General features: G+C 37.6%; 1 protein-coding gene across 2 annotated transcripts in view; it reads left to right on the forward strand.

Moving 5' to 3' along the window:
• stxbp5l (syntaxin binding protein 5L) overlaps positions 1–21,722 on the forward strand; it is a 97,841-nt gene that overhangs the window by 54,987 nt on the left and 21,132 nt on the right. Inside the window, exons 6-21 of one of the 2 annotated variants that reach the window (XM_029529958.1) lie at positions 2,037–2,100; positions 4,192–4,275; positions 6,297–6,420; positions 7,666–7,741; positions 8,717–8,871; positions 9,745–9,817; positions 10,737–10,884; positions 10,966–11,033; positions 11,685–11,725; positions 12,432–12,646; positions 13,024–13,199; positions 13,761–13,886; positions 16,081–16,221; positions 17,408–17,423; positions 18,507–18,573; positions 19,745–19,810. In XM_029529958.1, coding sequence (XP_029385818.1) covers positions 2,037–2,100; positions 4,192–4,275; positions 6,297–6,420; positions 7,666–7,741; positions 8,717–8,871; positions 9,745–9,817; positions 10,737–10,884; positions 10,966–11,033; positions 11,685–11,725; positions 12,432–12,646; positions 13,024–13,199; positions 13,761–13,886; positions 16,081–16,221; positions 17,408–17,423; positions 18,507–18,573; positions 19,745–19,810 — 1,640 coding nt within the window. Of the gene's footprint in view, positions 1–2,036; positions 2,101–4,191; positions 4,276–6,296; positions 6,421–7,665; positions 7,742–8,716; positions 8,872–9,744; positions 9,818–10,736; positions 10,885–10,965; positions 11,034–11,684; positions 11,726–12,431; positions 12,647–13,023; positions 13,200–13,760; positions 13,887–16,080; positions 16,233–17,407; positions 17,424–18,506; positions 18,574–19,744; positions 19,811–21,722 lie in introns of both variants that reach the window. The other variant, XM_029529959.1, reaches the window with a different exon arrangement.

Genomic DNA, 21,722 nt, shown 5'->3' on the forward strand with positions numbered 1-21,722 from the left:
TCTGTGGAATGTACTGGACAGACAAATCCAAACCATTGAAGTCCTACCTCACTCCTTCCAGGATTTAAAAGATTTGCTGCTAACTTCTTGATCCAGATACCACATCTTAGAGGTCAAGTCGAGTCCAGGCTTCCAAGGACACTGTGTTTTGGTGGCAGAAGGGGGACCTAGGCAATACTAGTCAGGTGGTGTTTGATCTAAGGACTGCTCAGTGTATTGCCTCATAACTTTTCCAGAAGATATTAATCACAAATATTGTGTAGCCAATTCTTATTTTTATAGGGACATGGTCTAGACAGCACTCTTTATTAATATGTACAGGGGCCCAGCAATTCCCAACATGTGCAAGCATTTGACAACAGTTGTATGATAACAGAGCTCTGGGTTGGGCAAGCATCTACTTCTACTGAGAGACTCAAGGTCAGAAAGTCTTTATGTAAAAGGTCACAGCCTTATTTTTGTGACAGTTGAATTCACCAAAAATTGATATAATTGGTGTCTGAAGATCTCACATGAAAAGTCCAAAGTCCTCTTAAATCTTCATATTTACTCAGTTATCTGTCTTAATATTGGACAGGCGGATTACAAACTGCAGATAACCTTAGTACAAGCGCCTTGGGTCAAGGTCACTTCAAAATTAAAGGGTAATCTGAAATTGGATTTCGATTAATGCCACACCCCCACCTTTCTTAGTAGCTCTAGCAGTAGGTGCATTATTGTGTGTAACCCGAGCTGAGAGAGAATATTTGATTTAGAATGTGTTTCACAAAGACCAATAACTTCCATCTTATGTTGAGAAATAAAGTCATTTATCAGTGCTTTCGTAAACAGTGAGTCAGGCTGATCAGGAAAACTACATGTAGGGGGAAGCATTAACAGGGATAGTACATGAGATGTGGACAAAATTGTGATTCTGCTTCAGTAAAGTTGATCATTTGTCTTGATTGTCCCAAAAATGTTGCTGTCATCGTTAACCTCGAATTCATCTTTTCTTTATAGATTGTGATTCAGGTTTGTTTTTTTTTTTTTGGTTTGGTTTTTTTTTTTTTTTTTTTTTTTTGCTATTCAAAGACTGTCCTTGTTTCCATCAAGAGACATTTTAGTCAGTCTCTAAATCTGTAACTAATCTGTTTTCACATAATTGACTACATAATGTGAAGACTTTATTCATCAAAAGAATAGCATGGATTTATTGACGGACAGGAAAAGCTCTGGGGTCAAAAGTGCATACATGTGTTACATCACAAAGTGCATAGTGTGTCAGCTCAGTGTATAATGTGCTCTGGATAGCAGGTGCTGCAAGATTTACTTTTGAGATTTATCCTTTCTGGCGCTTTTTTGCTCTTGTTTGCAGGTGGTTTGTTGCTTCTCACAGTGCTGAGTGGAAAAAGTATGAAGAGCTGACCCTGGTTTCATATTTTATCTACCCCCAGCAGCAGGCATACCTAAATGTCCCCTTCTGAACATATCAGCCATATCAGAACACATCACCTTACCCCATTTTAGCTCATATTTAATCCATTATGCTAAAATACAGTGATGCTGCTGCAGTAATGCTAGCTGGTGACCAGGTGACTACTGAATTATTTTATTCTGTTACAAATTTTAGTCAGAGAAATACTTCATTATCTAAGCAATATTGCAGTATTGCTAGGTAACATGTGTACCTTATTCTACCAAGGTGAAATATAGGTGTAATGAGTCCCATTTAAAGGTAAATACAGCTGCTTCTTCTCAGTGGTGGTAGAGTTACTTAGAGGATTTACCAGCTATTGGGTTATTTCTTCAAATGCCTCTTAATATTACCGTCCTCTCTAAGGTAAAACAATGTACTATATATTTAACTGCCATCCAAGATGTTGTGTAGCTATTTTTTTTTTTTTATTGTACAAGTGTCATGGTACTAAGGTAATGTTGGTATACAATTTGCTTTTGTGAAGGTGGGGTCAAAGTTTAGTATTTCTCAGTGTTTACACATCCTTTCTAAACAAAGTGTAAGTGTCCTCTTTGCCTCTCTAATCTTTCATTGATCACAGATCAACTAAAACTCATCCAGGACCTGTGGTTCATTTGAGCGATAGCCCAAAGGATGAAGGCAAGGTGAGCCGGCAGATAAAAGAAACGCACCTCAGCATCGACTCTCATTTAGCATCATCTACACATACTCTCCTTTTTCTCACTTATTTGCTTCTGTTAAACCCCCCACCCCCTTCTATTTAGTTTCTGGCCTGTTTTCCTCACCTACACATCCTCACCATCACCTCCCTCTCATTTTTCTTCATTTTCATCCTTTTTTACTCTCTCTCCATCTTTCCCTTTTTCCTAATTACTCACCTCTTAGTCAGCTTTTCTTTCTGGCCCTCTGACAGAAACATTCTCTGCAATGTTCTTGATATGTTTCTCTGTTCCTCTGGTTTTCACATATATAACCTCATAAAAGGTGTGAGGTATCTGTAGGTACATGTAATATCCTCTGAGGGTGGTGGAGTTGGAAAAAAAAGGTAATCCAAGAGCATTTGCTGCTTCTTGGTGTAAAGACATAAAAAACAAAACAAAAGATTAAACCTACTGTCTCACACCATAGAAAAAGTGACTGACCTCCGTATTGGTGTTACTGACATAAGAAAGTATATGTACTTATTTCTAGAAACCTTTGTATTTAGTGCTTTCTTCCATTTTTGTGATTGCCTCCAAGTTAAATTGCAAATAATTAGTTTCCGGTACAAACATCCTAATTAGGATTGGGAATAAATCTGACAGCAGGGAAAAGGCAGTAATACTCTGAAAATTAATTGTAATTATCTTTGCTCCTTGAGGGACAATACACTAGTTATAATAAGTACTATAAGAAATGATGCAGCTGCTTTTTGTTTTCTTTATCTTAATGGACATGGAGCGAGGGTGGGGTACATCCCAGTCAGGTCATCAGTCTGATGTGACAGTGTTAACCATTGCCCCACCATGCTGCTTTTTTTGGATGTCTTTAACAAATATAACCTTCTAAAGTTCATCCATTGGGAAGTTTATCAGCAGAAAAATGATCAGCTATTTTGCAAATCACGTAACAAATTTGAAGCAAAAACACAAAACAATTTTTAGCTTCTCAAAGGCTACCTGGCAAATATACGAATGTATGTTGTCATAGTGTACAATAAATTAAAATTTGGACTGTTTTATGGACTGCATGACATACAAAATAATCATATTGCAATTGTATTGGCTGTTAGTACTCTTGTGATACCAGATGGAAGGGGTGTTTTGCTTCATTTTCACTTAAAAAGGTATGAAAATTAAATGATCATGTAGCAAACAAATAAGGTCATTACTGCATAATTTGAAAAGCTGAGGAACTTTTATGTGTTTATAGGAAACTGTATATTGCATTTGTCACTACTAATGCAAAGTCTAGGGCTGCAGAGAAGCAGTTTTTACTTTCCAATTCACAAGTCTGCTACATTTCATCTTAGGCCTCTCCTCTGTCATCTCCTCCATTTATCCTTACTTGCTTTGTTCCTCCAATGTTACTCTTGATCTCTCTCCCCCGATCTGTGACTGATTATTTCACTCTTCTCTCTCATCAATTTCTATGAGCAGAGTAATGTGTGTGTGCGTGTGCATGTGTGTAACAGTGTCGTTGTGTTTTGTTGTTTTGGAAGTGCATGGCAGAGCTGTGTGTGGGTGTCTGTTTTCATCTACATTTTTGTATATATACATGTGTGACTAAAATCGGTGCAAAGCTATGTCCCGTTCGTATTTATGTGTGCATACCTTTGTCCATGTGCGCTCTATAAATCAATAAGTATCTGTTTGACTGTGCAAATATGTGGTGTATGCACATAACTCTATATGACTGTGAGAAAAGAGCAAAGCCCATGTTGACACATTATGGTCTGGAAAAAGGAGTCTTACTCAGGTGGTGAATAACTGATATGCTCTATATATGCCTTTATGTCTAACTAACCATGAGACTCACAACAGGGCGGTGACAAACAAGTTTGAAAAGGAACAATAAAGCTTTAAAAGAGGAAGGATGAGAAGGGAAAATGATTTGGAGGGTCTACAGGCAGAATGTGCTACAACATTATAGTGAAGAGTGCAGTTACGTAAATTACAGTGGGCACTCGATGTATGCTCTGTTCAGAAATCTTTCCTCACTTATTTTCTTCTGTTTCTTGTTATTTTTCTCTGTAGTTACTTATAGGGTTTGAGAGCGGGACAATTGTGCAATGGGATCTCCGGGGCAAGAAGGCAGACTTCAGAATCTACTACGATGAGGTGAGCTCTGTTATGCAACTGAAGAAAAAGCACTGAGAGCCTAAACTGTTGTGTTTCTTGAACAGTCTCAGCTTTTCTATTGCCATCACGCTAATCTGATATTAAAAGAACATTGTTAGAAGCTTTCAGTCTGTCCTATCGTCTCCAAAAAATATTTTCACTTTTTCCCATCTGTTCTTTTCCATGGCAGAAGGAAATGGAAGGGTTTTTATTAATCCATCCAATTACATCTATTAGTATATGAAGTATGAATTGGTAAATCTGGGCAACCTGTAAGAGTGCCTGTGGCAGTTCACACACAACTGCTGCAGTGGATGAAGACTGTAGTGTCTGTTGCAATTTAACACTTTGCAGTGTAGCGCAATGTTAGGCAGTATTTTTTTTTCTAGACTTTGGTTTGCAACGTTATCCAGTCATCTGACGTCTGTTAGTTACATGCCACATGGTTGCATACCACTTTTTTTTTTTTTTGCAGTTATTAAAATTATAGGTGGAGTGAAGAAATGCTTAAGTTGCTTGGTCTTCCCGTTACCAGATATTCCAATCATCTGTGCTGAGTGCATCGTATAAAATTGCACAGCTAAAACCATTAAATCCACACACAAACACAAATACTTCCAGCATCAGTCTTATTTAATTTGTTTTTTAACCTCTGTGGCCTAAAACTAGATTTGCTGCTTGGCCATTTTCACCTTGTCAACCTGATCCTCAATATCCATCAATGCCATCACGAATCTCTAGAGCTGACACACCTCCTGCTCACATTCATTAAGGTGGTCTCGTGTGCATCATCTCCACTGTCTTGAAAATCTTCATCTGATGACAATGACAGCACCACCAAATTTCACAAAGCCAGCAAGAAATGGAGAGAATTAGACCTACTTTTGCTGGAGCAACTGAAAAGCTTTGCATTTGTGCTTTTGTAGATTTCATTTCATTTACATTTACACTAGTTGTTTTCCACTATTTGGGTTTTCTATAATCTTGACAAATTTATAGAATTTTCTTTAAAAGTACGGTCACAAATCGACACCCAAACAGTATGTGAATGAATCCAACTGCAAGTACAAAGTATTGTAATTTAGTTAGGGAGGTTACGACCTTTTAAAACTCATTTAAATCTTCCATTTACTTTAATTAACCCAAATAATAGTCCCACTTGTGCAAGACAAATTATTATTTTTCATTAACTAATTACAACAAAAATCCAATGTAAATGTAATTTGTGATGACCTTTGACCATGTGCGGTGAAACATGTGTGGGACATGTCCCTTCCTGCTCTTTCAAGAAAACGTGACCGAGACTGCATCTCATTTGCAAACTGACTCACATAGTGCAAATGAGGAATGGTTTGTTTTGGTGGTATCTGAAGGAAAAATATCTTGACATTAGATTGCAAATTTGCAAGGTACAATGTATGCTAGAAGTGCAATGATTACACTTTTTTAGAAGACAAATGTTGCCTCTTGCTGCGGTGGGTACTAGAGTGAAAAGGCAGTGAAGCAACTTTGCAAAGACTTGAAAAGGGTATCATCAAGTTGGCACGTTTTTAATAATTTCACAAGGAGACAGCTGGCTGTTGACAGGTCATATAGCAGATAGATTAAAGGTTTAAAAGACATGAACATATGCAGTGAAGCAACAAACAAAGACAGGCCTGTGCTTTGAGCTTCATTACCGCTTTGTCATTTGTTGTTTAGATATGAACATGACACATTTTCACCTCCATGACTGAGTTATCAGCTCGCACATCACCAAGCAGCACAGAAGTAAAGGCCAGTTCTAAAAGTTAGAAAGTTACAATAAATAAACATTCCCATTAAAGCGACATTGTCATATTTGTGTAGAGTAAAAGGTATGGAGGAATGGATTGAAGTATTTATTTTCTCCTCCTTTTGTCCTGTGAGGATAAGAATACTTTATTTGAATTAGGTGTAAAAGTTTTAACTGACATTAAAAACTAATCTTTATGATACATGCATGGCAATTTTGTGAAATATCTGTTCCCTTTCTGGTACAGGCTATCCACTCAGTCAGCTGGCATCATGAAGGGAAACAATTCATGTGCAGTCACTCCGATGGCAGCCTGACACTGTGGAACCTCAGAAACACCACCAAGCCATTCCAGGTCACTTTCCCTCACGGTAAGATACACAACACCTTACTTTTACACAACGCAACACCTCAAAATCAGGCATTGATATTCCCAAGCTGGAAAAACTTGATGTTTGAGTTCTTAACTAATATCTAATACAGCAGACAAAAAAAGAGAATGCACCATAAATGAGGATAAAGCTCTAATTTTGTGTCATTTATCATAGAATGAATTACTAAATGCTTAGATGTTCTCTATGCTTCCAGTTTCAAAAAGTGTGTACTGTATCCTTTTATCATGTACACGCAGCCAAGACAGATTTCTGCCTTTTTGTTGCCCAATTGCCAATTTGACAATAAAGTATTTTTGAATTTGAATTTGAAAGGAGCTGTAACTTTTTGATTGTTTTAGCTCTGAATGTAGTCTCTGGCTCAACTACTGGCCTGAATGATCTCCAGACATGTTTTTAATTCTCCCTCTTCTACTGACTAGTGTTCCTTCTATTTCTTTCCTACTCTGCTCTATTTGTGTGTTGGCCAGAAACCCTTATTTTGTCAGATGTCTGATGATGAATAGTTCCTCATTTTGACTTGTTAACTTGGATCTCAGGCAAAATCAACAAACAGCATAGTAGAACTGAAGGGTGTAGGCAGTGAATGACAGGAACGGAGCAGCCAGCTTTAAGGCATGGTTAAGTACGATCAGACATTTGTCAGAAAAATAATGCACATGCCATCCCCTGGGAATAAAATATCCCCTCCATTGTATTAATAGAAATTAGCTATAGTTTTTTTATATTAATAAAAATTAACCAAAACTGGTAGGACACAAAGGTCCGTCATCACACCATTACACCCATTCCATGATTCATGCTCACATTTACTTTGCATTGCTCTTTGATATGCTTTGTGTGCTGAACACTGTTTTCATTGACTGTGCTATTTGTATTCCTGCTATTCCAATATCAAGACTGACAAGTTTTATACCTACATTATTACTGTTTACTTTTGCATAAAACAGGCAATTATAGGACCTGGTATAGTTTTCGTCCATGTTTTGTAACAGTGTGAATAAAGAGTAAAAAGATACAACAAAACACAATTCCAGTTGTCAACTAATACCCTTGTGATTATGATTTAATAATTATAATTGTCAGACAAATGAAAATCAGTCAAATGCTGCACAAAAATAAATGTGTATTGGTGTTAGTAGCACTGAGGCTACTAAGGCTTTTTTTGTAATATACTGCAATAGCGTCTTGAGATGATTATGTTTGTTCTTTTCTCTAATTCAGGAAAAATTCAGAAGGATGCAAGGAAAGAGTCGTGCAAACCCATACTCAAAGTGGAGTACAAGACCTCAAGGAGCAGGTGCGTGATTCTCAAACAAGCATTTATTCCCATGTTTCCTGAGTCCCCTCAGTCTTTCTGATTACAATAATTTGTGATTTGAACACAATTACATGGAGTCTTCTAAAGTAGTTTTTTAATCCTGTGGTTATTTTCTCTTGCAGTGAAATAATGAGACATGTTTATGGTGCCTCAGCTGGTGATAATCATATGCCCCCAACAGATATTATTTTAAGATTGCAACCGCTTAAAATTTGCTCATTGAGTGAAATTACACAGGATGCACTGCCTTTTTTCTCATACGTCCTGGAGAACAGGTCATATACACAAACATTCAACATCTTGGCATCTGTAATCAATGCAAGTTCAATTTACTTCACTGTAATTTTCTGAACTTCAGGTGTTATATGCAGTAAAGTCTATCTTATATATCAGACTGGAGGAGGGGGAAGCAGAAGGGCTTGAAGACAATAGATTACTGGATAAGGTTTAAGACAGCAGAGATGAACCTGAGAGACAGGGGGAGCATTGCACACTCAGTGAAGAAAATCAGGCCACGGCTGATGTACCATGTTACCACAAAGGTGAACGGGCAATCACCGAGTGCAGCCGGTGTGAAAATTCACTGCTGCACATTGTTACAATGAGGAGGTAATGTGGCACGGGTGTACAGCAAGTTAGCAGGAACAGTAACAATGGCACCTTACCAGTGTGTTCAACTCGCATTCATACATATAAAGGAAAACACACAAACTGACGGGCTTACATCTACACGAGTTTTTAAAACTAACATTTATGTATTTTTCCAGTTTGTTTTGTCAGTGACTTATAAAAGGTGTCTTCTAAACAGATTGGGGGCAATAGACATATAACTTGTGGTTAAAGTTATCTTTGAACTTATTAACTTAACTCATTTGGAGATTAGATCAATTATTACTGTTCAACTTATAGCAATGAAAGAGATTTTATTAAAGTTTTATTCTCCCTCCAAAACAGCGAGCCTTTTATTGTCTTTTCTGGAGGGCTTTCTTATGACAAGGCAGGACGGCGACCAACATTAACCATTATGCATGGCAAAGCAATCACTGTGCTTGAGATGGACTATCCCATTGTAGAGTTCATGGTACTCTGCGAGACTCCCTACAACAACGGTAAGCACAAAACATTATAGTGACAAAATTGGTGTAATCTTTTCTGGTTTTAGTTCATTGTTTTCAGTACAGCTTGTTTTTTTTCTGTCTGGACAAATTGTAGAGTTTTGGTGGTAGAATTTTATGAAAATGGTAAAAAAAAAAAAAAAAAAAAAATCAAAACCAACCTAATTTATGTCTATAAAGTCACAATTTGACAGGCTTCAGGTACAAAGAAAATTAAGGCGAATTTTATGACTTTTTTTTTTTTATCACATCACAAATTCATTCATTCATTCATCGTCAACCACTTATCCATGGGTTCATGGGGTAGCTGGAGCCAATCCCAGCTCACACTGGGTGAGGGCAGGGTACACCATGGACAGGTAACCAGTCCATCACAGGGCCAACACACAGAGACAGACAGAGACCAACAACCACTCACTCACACCTACAGACAATTTAGAGCCACCAATTAACAGTGGGAGGAAACCGGAGTACCTGGAGAGAACATGCAAACTTCGCACAGAAAGGCCCCACATCAGAAACTAAACCCACAACCTTCTTTTTGTGTGGCAACAGCACTAACCACGATGGTGTCGTGCATCACAAATTCAGTTATTAGAAATAAAACAGTGATGAATTATTGCTTTTAAGACATGAAAATTGTATTTTGAATATCTGTGACTTAACCACCAATACAATTGACAGACAAATGTAACTGTAATTATATGTGAAGTACAGTCTTAAAGTTTTTTTGTTGGAAATTTTTCTTGAAGAAAAGTGCTGCAGGTTGATGACATAAGCTAAAGAAGATACTATTTAAAGTGCAGCTGTAATAATGAATATGCATTAAATTTAATCACACACTCAGGTTGGGTTCGTATTTTACAGAGGTTCAGGAGCCATACGCAGTGGTGGTGCTTCTGGAGAAGGACTTGATTGTGGTGGATCTGACACAGAGCAAGTATGTTCTTCACACACATGATGAAAACCACCAGCAGCTGAGTCACTGAGAGTGACATTATCTCATGTCAGTTTTTGACATGAGATGACATGAACTTGTAGAACTTAAGGTATCTCTTCACTTCAAGCGAAAGCATACTATGTACCTTTCGACCATGACACAAATTCTGTCATAGTCAGCACCAAATGAAGGCGTGATGATCCTAAACGGTGCCACCTCTATCTATACTTCAGGGGAAAACCACTTCATCACAGTGTCACTTAAGTTAAATTAACTTGTTATCACTACCGAAAGAAATGAAGATGTAGGCGAAGGGTGCTGATGTGGTGCAGTTTTGACAAATGAGCCCCTAAGGCAAGGGAATACATTGGAATAGCAGCAAAGCACTTGTGTCTAAATTTTGTCATCAAGTTAATGAGGTTACCTCATTAAAGATGTAAGTTATAGGTATCATCTGACAACACGTCCAGATAGTCTGTGATGATAGGCTGTTAATTGTTTCTGAATTGTTCATTGTAGATTACTCAGTCTCCTGCATTTGTAGATTTAACATCTTATATCAGTGGAAGTTCATACAGTGTTATCCATTAATAATCACATAGCATTGCTGTTCAATGAATAATTTGTAAGTATGATGCAATTTAATTGATTGAACTCATTTTGCAATAGCATTACTATTATATAACTTTGTCATGCATTTAAGTTATGCTGACCTTGTAATGAAACAAAATAGATTTAGCAAAGTTAACAAAAGTAAAGTCAAAGAAATTATTTCCCGGTTTTATCAAATAAAACCTTTCAGTATATTTGTAGTTAGATATTAAGCTCTGTTGTTGTTTTTTTGTTTGTTTGTTTTTTGTTTTTGTTTTTTTTCAATTGTTATTGAATGATAATTTCTTTTCCGCAATTTATTTTCCAGCTTCCCTGTTTTTGAGAACCCTTACCCCATGGACATCCATGAGTCTCCCGTTACCTGCACTGCCTATTTTGCAGACTGTCCACCTGACATTATCCCCATCCTCTACTCTATAGGAGCTAAACACAAGAAAACAGGTTACAGCCAAAAGGTACGGAAAGAGAATTATAAGGCAGAAATGCCCACTATGAGTATCAAGATAACCAACAATCCCTGTCTGTAATCATATAAGGAGTGGCCAATCAGCGGAGGAACTTGGACGCTTGGCTCTCACACTTACCCAGAGATCATCATCACAGGGTAAGAAATACTGTCTTTTGAAGGTACATGTACACAAAGACATTTGATAGTAATTCAGAATACAAAGGTTGCTGGAGAAAATATGCTAAGCATCCGACACAATCCTGCATGTGCCTCTTTTATTTCTGCTGTGACGAGAGCAGATTATCGTCATCACAATTTTGTGTTCATAATGCAATATGTGCAATACGGGTTTATGCCAGCCTCAATACAGAGCATCCTGGGGCCATCCTGTAACGTATGGAGTTGTCAAAAATATTAACATTTTCTGACATTCACAGCAAGTAGTGTCTGACCTTGGGTAGCACTCACAGATATCAGCAGCAGCCCACCTTCATGTGGTCTCATTAAGATATTTTCTCTGTCAAACAGAGAAGAAGAAATCTTGTCTCATAGTGATTTTATTGTCTCAGAGACAGTCAGCTCAGAATTCAACTTCTTTTCAACTATCAGAAAGCATAAGAATTAGATGATCGTTCTGCTATGATGTAACATTTAAAATCAGTAGATTACTCCCCACCCTTTTGCACCTATTGCACATGTGTTCATATGCATTTTAAGAAGAGGAGTGAGATCTCATCTCAAGTGCAAGGTCTGAACAAGGCCTTTGACTAATCAAATACACTAAAAGAAACTTTTGTCTTTGTTCAGCCATGCTGATGGATCAATTAAGTTTTGGGATGCATCAGCAAGTAAGTCTCCTCTCATAGCTTCTCATTTCTTTCTCATTTTCTTTGATCTACAATGAAAGGATGTATTATATATTTTCATGCTTTTCAAACACTTGATGTCTACCTTTTTCAGCAATTCAATTTACATATTTTAACACTGATGGACTTCTGAATTGACCATGGGTTGCAATGAAGTAAACTTAAATCAGACTGACAAAAGTCATTACCATTTAAATCATTCATTACCAAATTTTATTCATGCCCTGAGTAAAAAACCTCTGAATGTATGAATTGAATATTTTACATATCCATTCAGCCTGTTTAAACCTTTGCTCTGCCCACAAGAGGCAGAATATCCCTAGACTGGATAGGAAACCTGAAGTCTAATGCTACTTCAGACTAGTTTGTTTTGGATTATTATTGGATTTTTTTAAAATAATATATAAGCAGGAAGTTGTGGAAACGTTTGGTGATGAAGGCCTGTCTGCCCCCCCCCCACCTCCCCTGTTTGGACACTTGATTTATCCTGTAAACAAGTTTGTTTGGATATAATTTGATCATGCTCATCCAGTCCTGCCACAGAACACAGACCCATGAAACACTTTCACAGGCCAACATATTTCTACAATATGTAGGTTTTATCACCACAGTTTGCTTTTTCACTGTGTACATGATACCGTTGAATCTTTTTGTATTAACAATATTTCACCAAAATTGTTTTAACCAGTCACTCTGCAGATGTTGTACAAGGTGAAGACCTCCAAAGTGTTTGATAAGTCAAAGCCTGGTGAGGATCGGGCTGCCGAGTTGGTGGAAGAAGATCCCTTTGCTGTTCAGATGGTTAGCTGGTGCCCTCAGAGTCGCATCTTCTGTGTGGTTGGAATCTCAGCCCACATCATCCTGTATCGATTCAGCAAATATGATGCCAACACTCAGATAGTGGTGAGTCGAATACTAATAAAAAAAAAAAATAAATAAAAAAATGTGGTTGTATTCTGCTGGTTTAGTGTATTACAAAGCAATGATTGTGAATGCCAATGCAACCAATGAAAATTACTGCTTTAACATCTTCATTGGCTATTTTCACTGGTTTTTTTGTTTTTAGATGATGTCATTACATGACATCTTCTAAACATCACATTAATGTAAATCAGCCCACATAGTTGGGAACCTGCACCTACATAAGACGAATTCACTGGTGATTGTCACCTGCAGTATTCACATAGGTTGAAGACAAATCTAAATCCAAATGATAAATATTATGATAGATACACTAAAAAGGAATCCATACATCTGTACTGTATCTTTGTCATCTCCAGTCACTACAGGTACGCTTGCAGTGTGAGCACGAGGATGTCGTCTCTCCATCAGAGAGTGAAAACAACCCTTGCTTCTCAGAGCCTGGTTCCCACTCACCACAACACCACCACCAACACCCAGCAAGCCCCAGCAGCGGAACACCAGAGGGACTCAAAGACAGCATCCCCTGCCTCAAGCAAGGCCCCTTTAACTGCCTCTTCACTGTCTCATATAACAGCAAAAATTATTAATGTCCTGTCTTATGCCAGACATATGCAAAGACCACAGGTCAAGATCATGGTGACCTCACAAAACAGCTTTGGCCTTATCAACACAATATCTCAAAAATCCTTCGCAGGATTTCCTTCAACCTGTGACACAAATGTACATTTGAACTCAACTGATATTGGTGGTTAGAGGTTACTTTGGCTGTGCAAAACACATTTTTAGCCATAGGTCAAGAATTCAGAGAGCAGTAATAATATAACTAGATAAACAGGGATATAAATTGAAACTACTCTGAGAGGCAGAGGTATACAAATGAAAAGTCATGATTCTAGTTTTGGTCTAATATTCAATAGCCACAGTTTTGAATTCTCCCTTGATCTTGACTTGATCATTAATTTCACTGCTTTTTCTTATATGCATTTGGGATATGTGCATGCTAGTAGAGTGTTCACTGTGTCTAGCTAAACATCTTCGCAATGTTCTATGTACACATTTTGCTCCAATCTCTCCCCTACATTATCTGTTTCAGGGTGAAGGACCGAGTGGTGCGAGTTCCACCTGGCTACCAGGCTGAACTGGTGATCCAGCTGTTGTGGGTAGATGGCGAACCTCCTCAGCAGATCACCAGCCTGGACATCAACTCTGCTTATGGCCTGTAAGTTACTAAATATTTCACATTCAACTAGTTGACCCATTCATCTTTATTCATAGTTTGTATTTAGGCAAGTAATCCTTGTTGTAGTATGCTCAAATGGATGGTTATTGTTCCTCTCTATAGTGTTGACAAAGAATTATTTAAGGTGAAGTAGGTTGTGTGAACTTACTTGAGATTTTTTTTAACTGACAGGAGAAGCACTGTACACCATTTAACCAAGCTACATATCATATAGTTCAGTGTATTTCACTTGTAATTAAAGAATTACATGTTATTTTTCCCAAATGGCAGCAAAAAAGCACAGTTTAACAGTAGTTCATCCATATATCCATATTTTATTCAGTCTTGCTAAACTGCATAGAGTATGGTTGCTTGTGCGCATTGCTCTTCCCATCTTGTCTCTGTCTGTTAGGCTGTGTCTATGTACATATGTTATCCCTATAATGAGTTTAACTATCATTGAAATACTGGAAAATGGTTGAGCTAATGATTTAATGTTGCATTGTCGCAGCATGGACCATGGTTTTCTTTTTCCGAACACACCCACTATGTTATTTGTATATAATTAATATACTCTTAGCACAAATTTGGAACAGTGTTTGAGTCATTTGAGCTTTCCTGACATCAGTTTGGTATCAACCAAACAAACAAGATGCATGAGGGCTTTCTGTCTTTACTTTGTTTTGCATCATGCTTAATTTTAATACTATTTGAAGCAACCGATCTTGACTTGACTCATGGTTGACATTTTTATGTATTACATTTTTTTAAATTTGGGGATTAATCAATAAGTTATTGATGTGGAGGAGAAACTGAAAGACTGCCTGAGCGTAATGATTTTAGACTGCATATGCGGTTTTACTGTGAACAGAAGCGCTGTTGCCAGAAAACCAATAAAGTCACATTTTTAAAGCTTTGGATCAAAGCAGGGCCATTATGTGCCTCTCTCCTGTAAAGCTATTCACAGCTTGAACAAAAATGTAGACACAGATTTATTTTAGTATATATTTTTTTGATTCTTACTTCACAGAACTTCATGAAAAACACATACTCCCATTTAGACTCATTTACAATGAAAAGATTTAGTTTCTTTTTAGCTCACAACATGTCCTATACTTGATTTATAATAAATATTGTTGTAAGCTTAATTAACATTTACTCTTCAATGCAATCTGTTGATTGGCAAAAGCAACATTACATTGTAATACAGAAATAAACACTACATGAAGACAGCAAAGACTCACTCCCACACTCAAGACATCCCTCTAGTCACAGTAAGGGCAAGGCTGTTTCCTCTGGTAGTCCTCATGGTATGAACCTGAACACCGGAGTACAGGTTTACTGGTGTTTTCTCCAAGTCCAAGCACTGCTTATGAAAGTGCGCATAAAAAGACCTCAATAACAGCTTAAATCTAAAGAAACTTATCAGATAGGAGTAGCCTCACGCCTGTCTGTGCATACTGTAGCTTTTTAAATTAGTACTATATATATGACGTTTAGATCATAAGGCTATGTTTTTGTTTTTACATTCTCAAATTGCAAGGGAAAAGATCAGTAAAAGATGGGTGATTATCATACTCTATATCACAGTTACATCAGAGCGCACACAGGATCTTTGTCTTCAGCTTTGCTGTTTATGACGACGCCGTCGTTGCCCTTGTCACAAGTTGATGTGTCTGACTGTATGAGACAGTTATAAGCTGAACCTGAGCTGCATGCTCATTGCAGAAGAGCAGTGATGACTGAGCAGCATAAAATTATAAATTTTTTCTTCTCTTATTTTATCTTTTTTATTTTATTTTATTTTTTTTATTGCTGCTCGGGCAGGATCCCAGGAGAGCTTCTTGTTGTGAATAATATTAAATTGTGGTCAGTCACTGGTCCACAAGGACATCCTTTTCTCACAGACTATTAGAAACATTACTGCCACAGGCTGAAGAGCAGAATGGAGCTCATTGGAAGTCATAAATAATTTTTTCTAACATTGTGAAATGGTGGAATTAATAATATAAGAATGTTGCAATGAATTTGAATTTGAATTGAATCATACTATATAACATATAGTATGATTTCATGATATTAAAAATAACTTGGTGACATAAATAAGCAGAAAATATAAAATTTCTTTCCTCCACATAAATGCCTTTGTGGGTGTCTGCGCATGTGCCTTCTTGTTTTGTGTCTGTTTGTCCAGTTTGGCGTTCGGAAACTGTAATGGCCTAGCGGTAGTCGACTACTTGCAGAAAACCATCCTGTTGTGCATGTCGACACTGGATCTGTATGGAGCTGCTGACCCCTACCAGCGCCTTACCCGCTCACCCCGCAGAAACAGGCAGTCCACCTCAGGTAGCACACACATCTCTGGGACCCTATCACACACATACATAGCTTTTATTCTTTGAGCATCACACAAAAAGGTGCCAAAATGTAGTCTAATGAACACTGCATCCTACTGTCTCATCTATTTTCTATTCTTCTGTCCACTCTTTTTTTTTCTACTTTCTTCTTCCTTTTCCTGTCTCCTTCCTCTGTACATCTTCTCTCCAAGGCTTGACTGATCAATCAGGCAAATTTGACCATGAATGACCTAAAATCAATGACAAGGGTGGTGTAATTACATTCCCAGTATAATTGATCGGTAACTGTTCTCAAACCCTTAACTAATTCAAAGTTGATTAAAGGTTACTCAAGTATAGCAAACAGACTTTCTCATAAGCACCTCAGCCTCACCTTTATTTTAACTGCCCAGCAGTATAATAGTGTGGCAGCTATTTTTATTTGAATTTTTTCAGGTTTTTCAGATGATCTGAGATGATAATTGCAATGGTTCTCCTGTTCTTGATGTTTCCTTTGTCTTACTTTTACGCTATGTCAGTAATACTAATGCTAAGAGATTTTTATAAAGTTCTATGTAAATGTTTTACTAAGGTGATGATGTAAAAGAAATCTCACCAAAGCCCAGGCTTGACTTTTATTGTTAGACATTAATTACATATCATACAGAAACATTAGCCTGCATCACTCCAATACAGTTTTTTTCTTCTCCTTTCTGTCACACTATAACAAACCAAGACACACTACAATACTGGTCCATTTCTGTATGCCTGTCACAGATCGGCACTACAATATTAAGTGCATGTTAATAAGCTGTGCATCATTCCACGTCTGCATTTTTATGCATGAGACCATTTGTTTTCTCTGTTTCTGTTTTGTCTCTGCTTGAACATTGATTTGTAGTTGAAAGCCACAGAGGTCTTGTACTTCTGACGTCTGCCTCCTTTTTCTGCAACTGATCTTGGATGGTGATGGTCTCTCTGAAGGCAGCCTCTTATTTATCTTGAAATAAAGTGAAGATATCCACCCCCATCACACATAAATCACTGTGAACAATACAAGGCATACTTTAATTCGACTCCAAAGTAACCTTTAGATTCAACAACATTGCCGCGCCAGTGGTTCAACATTTTCTATGTCTAAAGTGATTTTAAAGCAGGAGATATCTTTTATTACATAGTGCCCAGAAGTGTAGCTGAAAATGCTTGACTGGTACTCAGAAGTTGTCTGAAGGGTAAGATCGAGTCGGATGAACAGATGGATGACCTTGGGCTTGAGTTTGTGCAAACTCTTTTCTTTTGCCCTTGCATAAATGCTTGTATTCGTTGGCAACACGTTCTCAACCTTCTCTATGGTAAAGTCCTTTCTGCTTAAGTCTTTAAAATCAATTTTAAGATGAAAGGATAAATTGGTGTCCGTGCCCTTTTCCTGCACTCCAAGTGATGTTTTTTCTTTCCTCAGTGTCTTTGTTCGAGTTAAGATTTTGGTGATAACAAAACACACCACTTGCTAAACTGTTCTAGAGCTGCCTGAACTCTTCAGTTTTTGTAATTTTTCAGCTTGTGAGAATATAGTTTCCTGTCCTTCTCTCAACATGTTTAGTTGTTATCACCACATATGTATGCTTTCTCTACATGTCAAATGCTGTTAATTCATTTTGTCAAATGAAGGGCATTTATGGATATTTTAGGTGTTTCTCTAGTGTAGTGTAGTGACACATAATCAGCCTACACATTAAATATGAAAAACTAAAAAGTGAGACAATTATCAAATACAAGAGTGATTTTTGATGCTGCTTGATATGTTCCCTGCTAACACATTGACCAATGACCATTCACAAAAGCATTTCTGGGGTTTGCAGGAGTAGTGGGTATTTCTTGTCTGTCCTCCCCTGACACTAACTCAGTTGCTGCTTGCACTCACTTTCCTTTTCGACTAAGCTTGTGTTCTTCTCTCTCCCCCTCCCAAACCCCTCCCCTCCTCCCTTCCCTACATCCCAAATGTGAAAACACCATTCTTTTCTCATCCATCCTTCCTCTCTTTTTGAACTTCTTTACACTCTAACCTTATTGTTTTCACTTCTCTTCTGTCTACCCTCTACCCTGTACCACTAACACATCACTGCTACTTTCTCTATTTTCCATCTTCTTCTCTTATCTCTCCTTGAAAATCGCCTCACTCTTCATTTCCACCTTCGATCCTTTCCACCACTTCTTCCTTCCCTTTCCTCCTCCTTTTGGTGACTCTGTGGCTGCTGATGTGGGCATGTGGGCCTGCCTGACAGAGCTTTGCATGCGTGGTCTGTCTAACTTTTACTCAGATTCAAAGAAAAGGATCCGTACGTCCTATCAGAGTAAGTCAGGCCCTTCTAAAGGCTGCGGGACTCTGTGTGGGTGGGAGGGATTGGGTGATGGGAAAGTGTTTGGTGGAACATATAAGACATCAGGGTTGATAAAGATGGCAGCCAAAGAATCTGGGACGAGAAGATGTGGTTTGAAAGCAAAGAGACAAACTGATGAGATGATTAGAATGAAATTGGTTGTTTCCGATCTTACAGCAATGAGAAAAAAACTGAATTTTTCGACATAAAACAAACCAGCCTATTCCAGTCATGTCCAGTAGTATGTCCTTTGCACAAAGTGAGCCACTCCTTTGAGTCTGTTAAGTAAGGGTCGTCATGAATATTATATGATCCATATGATATGCGTTTTAACAGAAGAGTAGTGAGTGGGGTGCATACAGCTTTGTTCATCCACAGGAACAAGCAAAACCACATTGTTTATTTGTGTTAATCGCAATTACAAAGAATCTATTGAATCTTTTTCAACAAAGATTTAATCAGACCCTTTTAATGCCATTCATCCGTAAGGCCATCAAAAATGGCTGCAGGAAAATTAGCATTCAGTTGTTTTCCTGGAACCTTATTGAAAAGAGAAATAATAAACCAAAATTTTGTGACAATGCTGTTAATGAAGGCTGCTAATGAAGCCAAGTTGAACACAGTTCAAGTGCCCCACATTTTCACTTGAACTTAAAAGAACAAGAACTAGAAATTTTGAAATTTGGGATGTGTTCACAAACATCATAATGGCCTGTGCTTGGTGCATGATGAGATTTGATATGTTTTGTGTTTTGATCGTATGACATTTTATTGATGAACTTTACTGATTTAAAATAAACAGTATAAATAGCCTGTGCAGGTAACAACAGCATTCAGCCACTCAGCATCATGAAGACAAAATGGATTCAACAAAATCCATCTGGCAATGTAAAATGTGAAGACCTTGATTGAAATAATATCATAGTTAAGTACTTAATTAATAGTAATAAAAAATACTGGGATATATTTATGGAACTTGAGAAAATTGGCAATATTCCTGTTAAACCATTGTTTAAAAATGCATTCTTGGGGCTTTGTGGCTGACATCCACCAAGCTGCTTGTGTTTGCTCTGTATGACTGACAAGACTGAAATAATCTGACAGACTTGTGCATTTTACTTCTTCCCACTCTCGGCTGCCACAGGCCTTACTGAACTATCTGACAACCAGCAGTCCATCGAGATGGAGAGAAGCAAGTCACCAACTTCAGGTAATATACTCACACACACACACACACTCACTCCAGCGACTTAAAAGCCCAGATTCCTTGTATGGTAATGTCTCTTGTGATTTGCACTTTGAAGCTTTGTCTGGGACACCTCACCCATCGCCAGAGCATCTTCACTTGATGAGGATGGTGGCTGTTTAACACGACAGTTGTTGATCAACGTTGCTATGTGTCAAATTATTGAAGATTTGCTGAAAACATGTTCAGTGTGCAGTTGTTTGAGAAAATGTGGATGCAATCAGCAGACTGCTGGTTGTGGTAAATTGTGATCTATTTCATGCATTTTATTAGAGCTTCCTTAATCCCACTGCTCTTTAATGATTGTGTGTTCACAAAGGTAAGTGAGACTTTTCTTTTCCTGTCTCCTTGACTTTCATGTTGGGTTGGTGTCCAACCCAGTGTTGAGTGTGGAGTCCTGCCAGCATTCCCAAAGAACCTAGACAGCATCTCGTGCAGACAGAAAAGAACAGATGAAAAGTGGAAAGGGTAGGGGTGGTCATGTTGATATAACCACTGACAGCAGTTGATAAAAAATGACAGTAACCTGCATCATTTCATAAAATCTACACTTAAACATCTGTCTCAAATAGATCCAAACTTTACTCAAAAATATTTCAATATTTATATTTAATCATCCATAATTTATCATTCAAACCTTACTGGCACTGCTGTAAGTTAAATATTTGCCGATGTGTTTATGTTTAGCAGTGCTTAAATAGATGTAGCATTAGATGCCAGAGGATGCGTAGTGAAATAGACTTAATTTACCTGCTTCAGGTTTCAGGATAATGATGATGAACTGGTTTTAGAGTGCAAGTGATAACTTAACAATATGAGAGGCTCATGATGATTAAGGCAAATATTTTTATTACATAATACTTAACTGAGTAAAAGTGTCTTTTAAATTTCCAAGAATTGAAACTGAGATATCTTGTAGTTTGTTGAGGTGTGTGGATTTGGAGGCAGGGCAGATGGGAGGACAGCTTGTGGGAATTGCAGTGGAAGAAACAGGCATGTTAGACAGAAACATGAAAACATCTCCCAACAGCATCTAGTGTGGGATACCACCTAATCTCAGTAAATTCAGAGCTGAAAGTTTAAACTGGAAAATTGTAACTGTGTAAATCTGTGCTTAAGACACTGCCAAGCTGACATGCTGTGTCCTCAGAGCTCTGTCGTCTGCTTGATAGGATTTTAGTTTCCACTCGCTCTATTTTCAGCTAAAATAGATTTACTGATGATGTAACAAATCTGATGCGTCAGTTTGAATCTGAATTGTTTTTTTGTTTTTTTGTTTTTGTACATTTGATAGTTGATTAAGTATGAGTTTATGTATAGAAAGAAACTAAGAGTCTTAATAGTAATGGATTTTTTTTTTTTGCTCCAGGTATTTTATTTTAGATTCTTTTAGATTCATTGGGGGGAGTTCCGATGAAAATAACCTACAAAGATCAATAGACCAGAAACTTTGCATTTGTAATAAAACCTCTGGGAAAATGCAATTCCAAGAGGGGAGTTGGTAACGTATTTAAAAATAGCATCTCTTAGGAGTGTTGCCTCTCATAGGCAGAAGTATAGGATAACTGTTTTCTTACAAACCAGGATAAACCACAGTTAATCTTTAAGTAATAATATGTAATTAATTGTTGATGCATCCAGCCATTTACACATACATCCTGGGGACTAAATGCTGATTTGTGTGCCATTGTGTGCAATGTTGTATTAGTAGCATAACATATTGAGGATTTTTACCACCACTAGGGCACATTGTACAACTCTGGACAAAATTAGTCAACAGGGTTCAGGCCAACAGCAACAGATGTTGCTCCACATTGCTTTATAAAACTGTGGCTACATGGTCTTCATGTGTCTAAGTCAGACTGACTTGTGCTCT

The sequence above is a fragment of the Echeneis naucrates genome, chromosome 21 (assembly GCF_900963305.1).
Source record: "Echeneis naucrates chromosome 21, fEcheNa1.1, whole genome shotgun sequence".
In the NCBI taxonomy this organism is placed as follows: Eukaryota; Metazoa; Chordata; class Actinopteri; order Carangiformes; family Echeneidae; genus Echeneis; species Echeneis naucrates.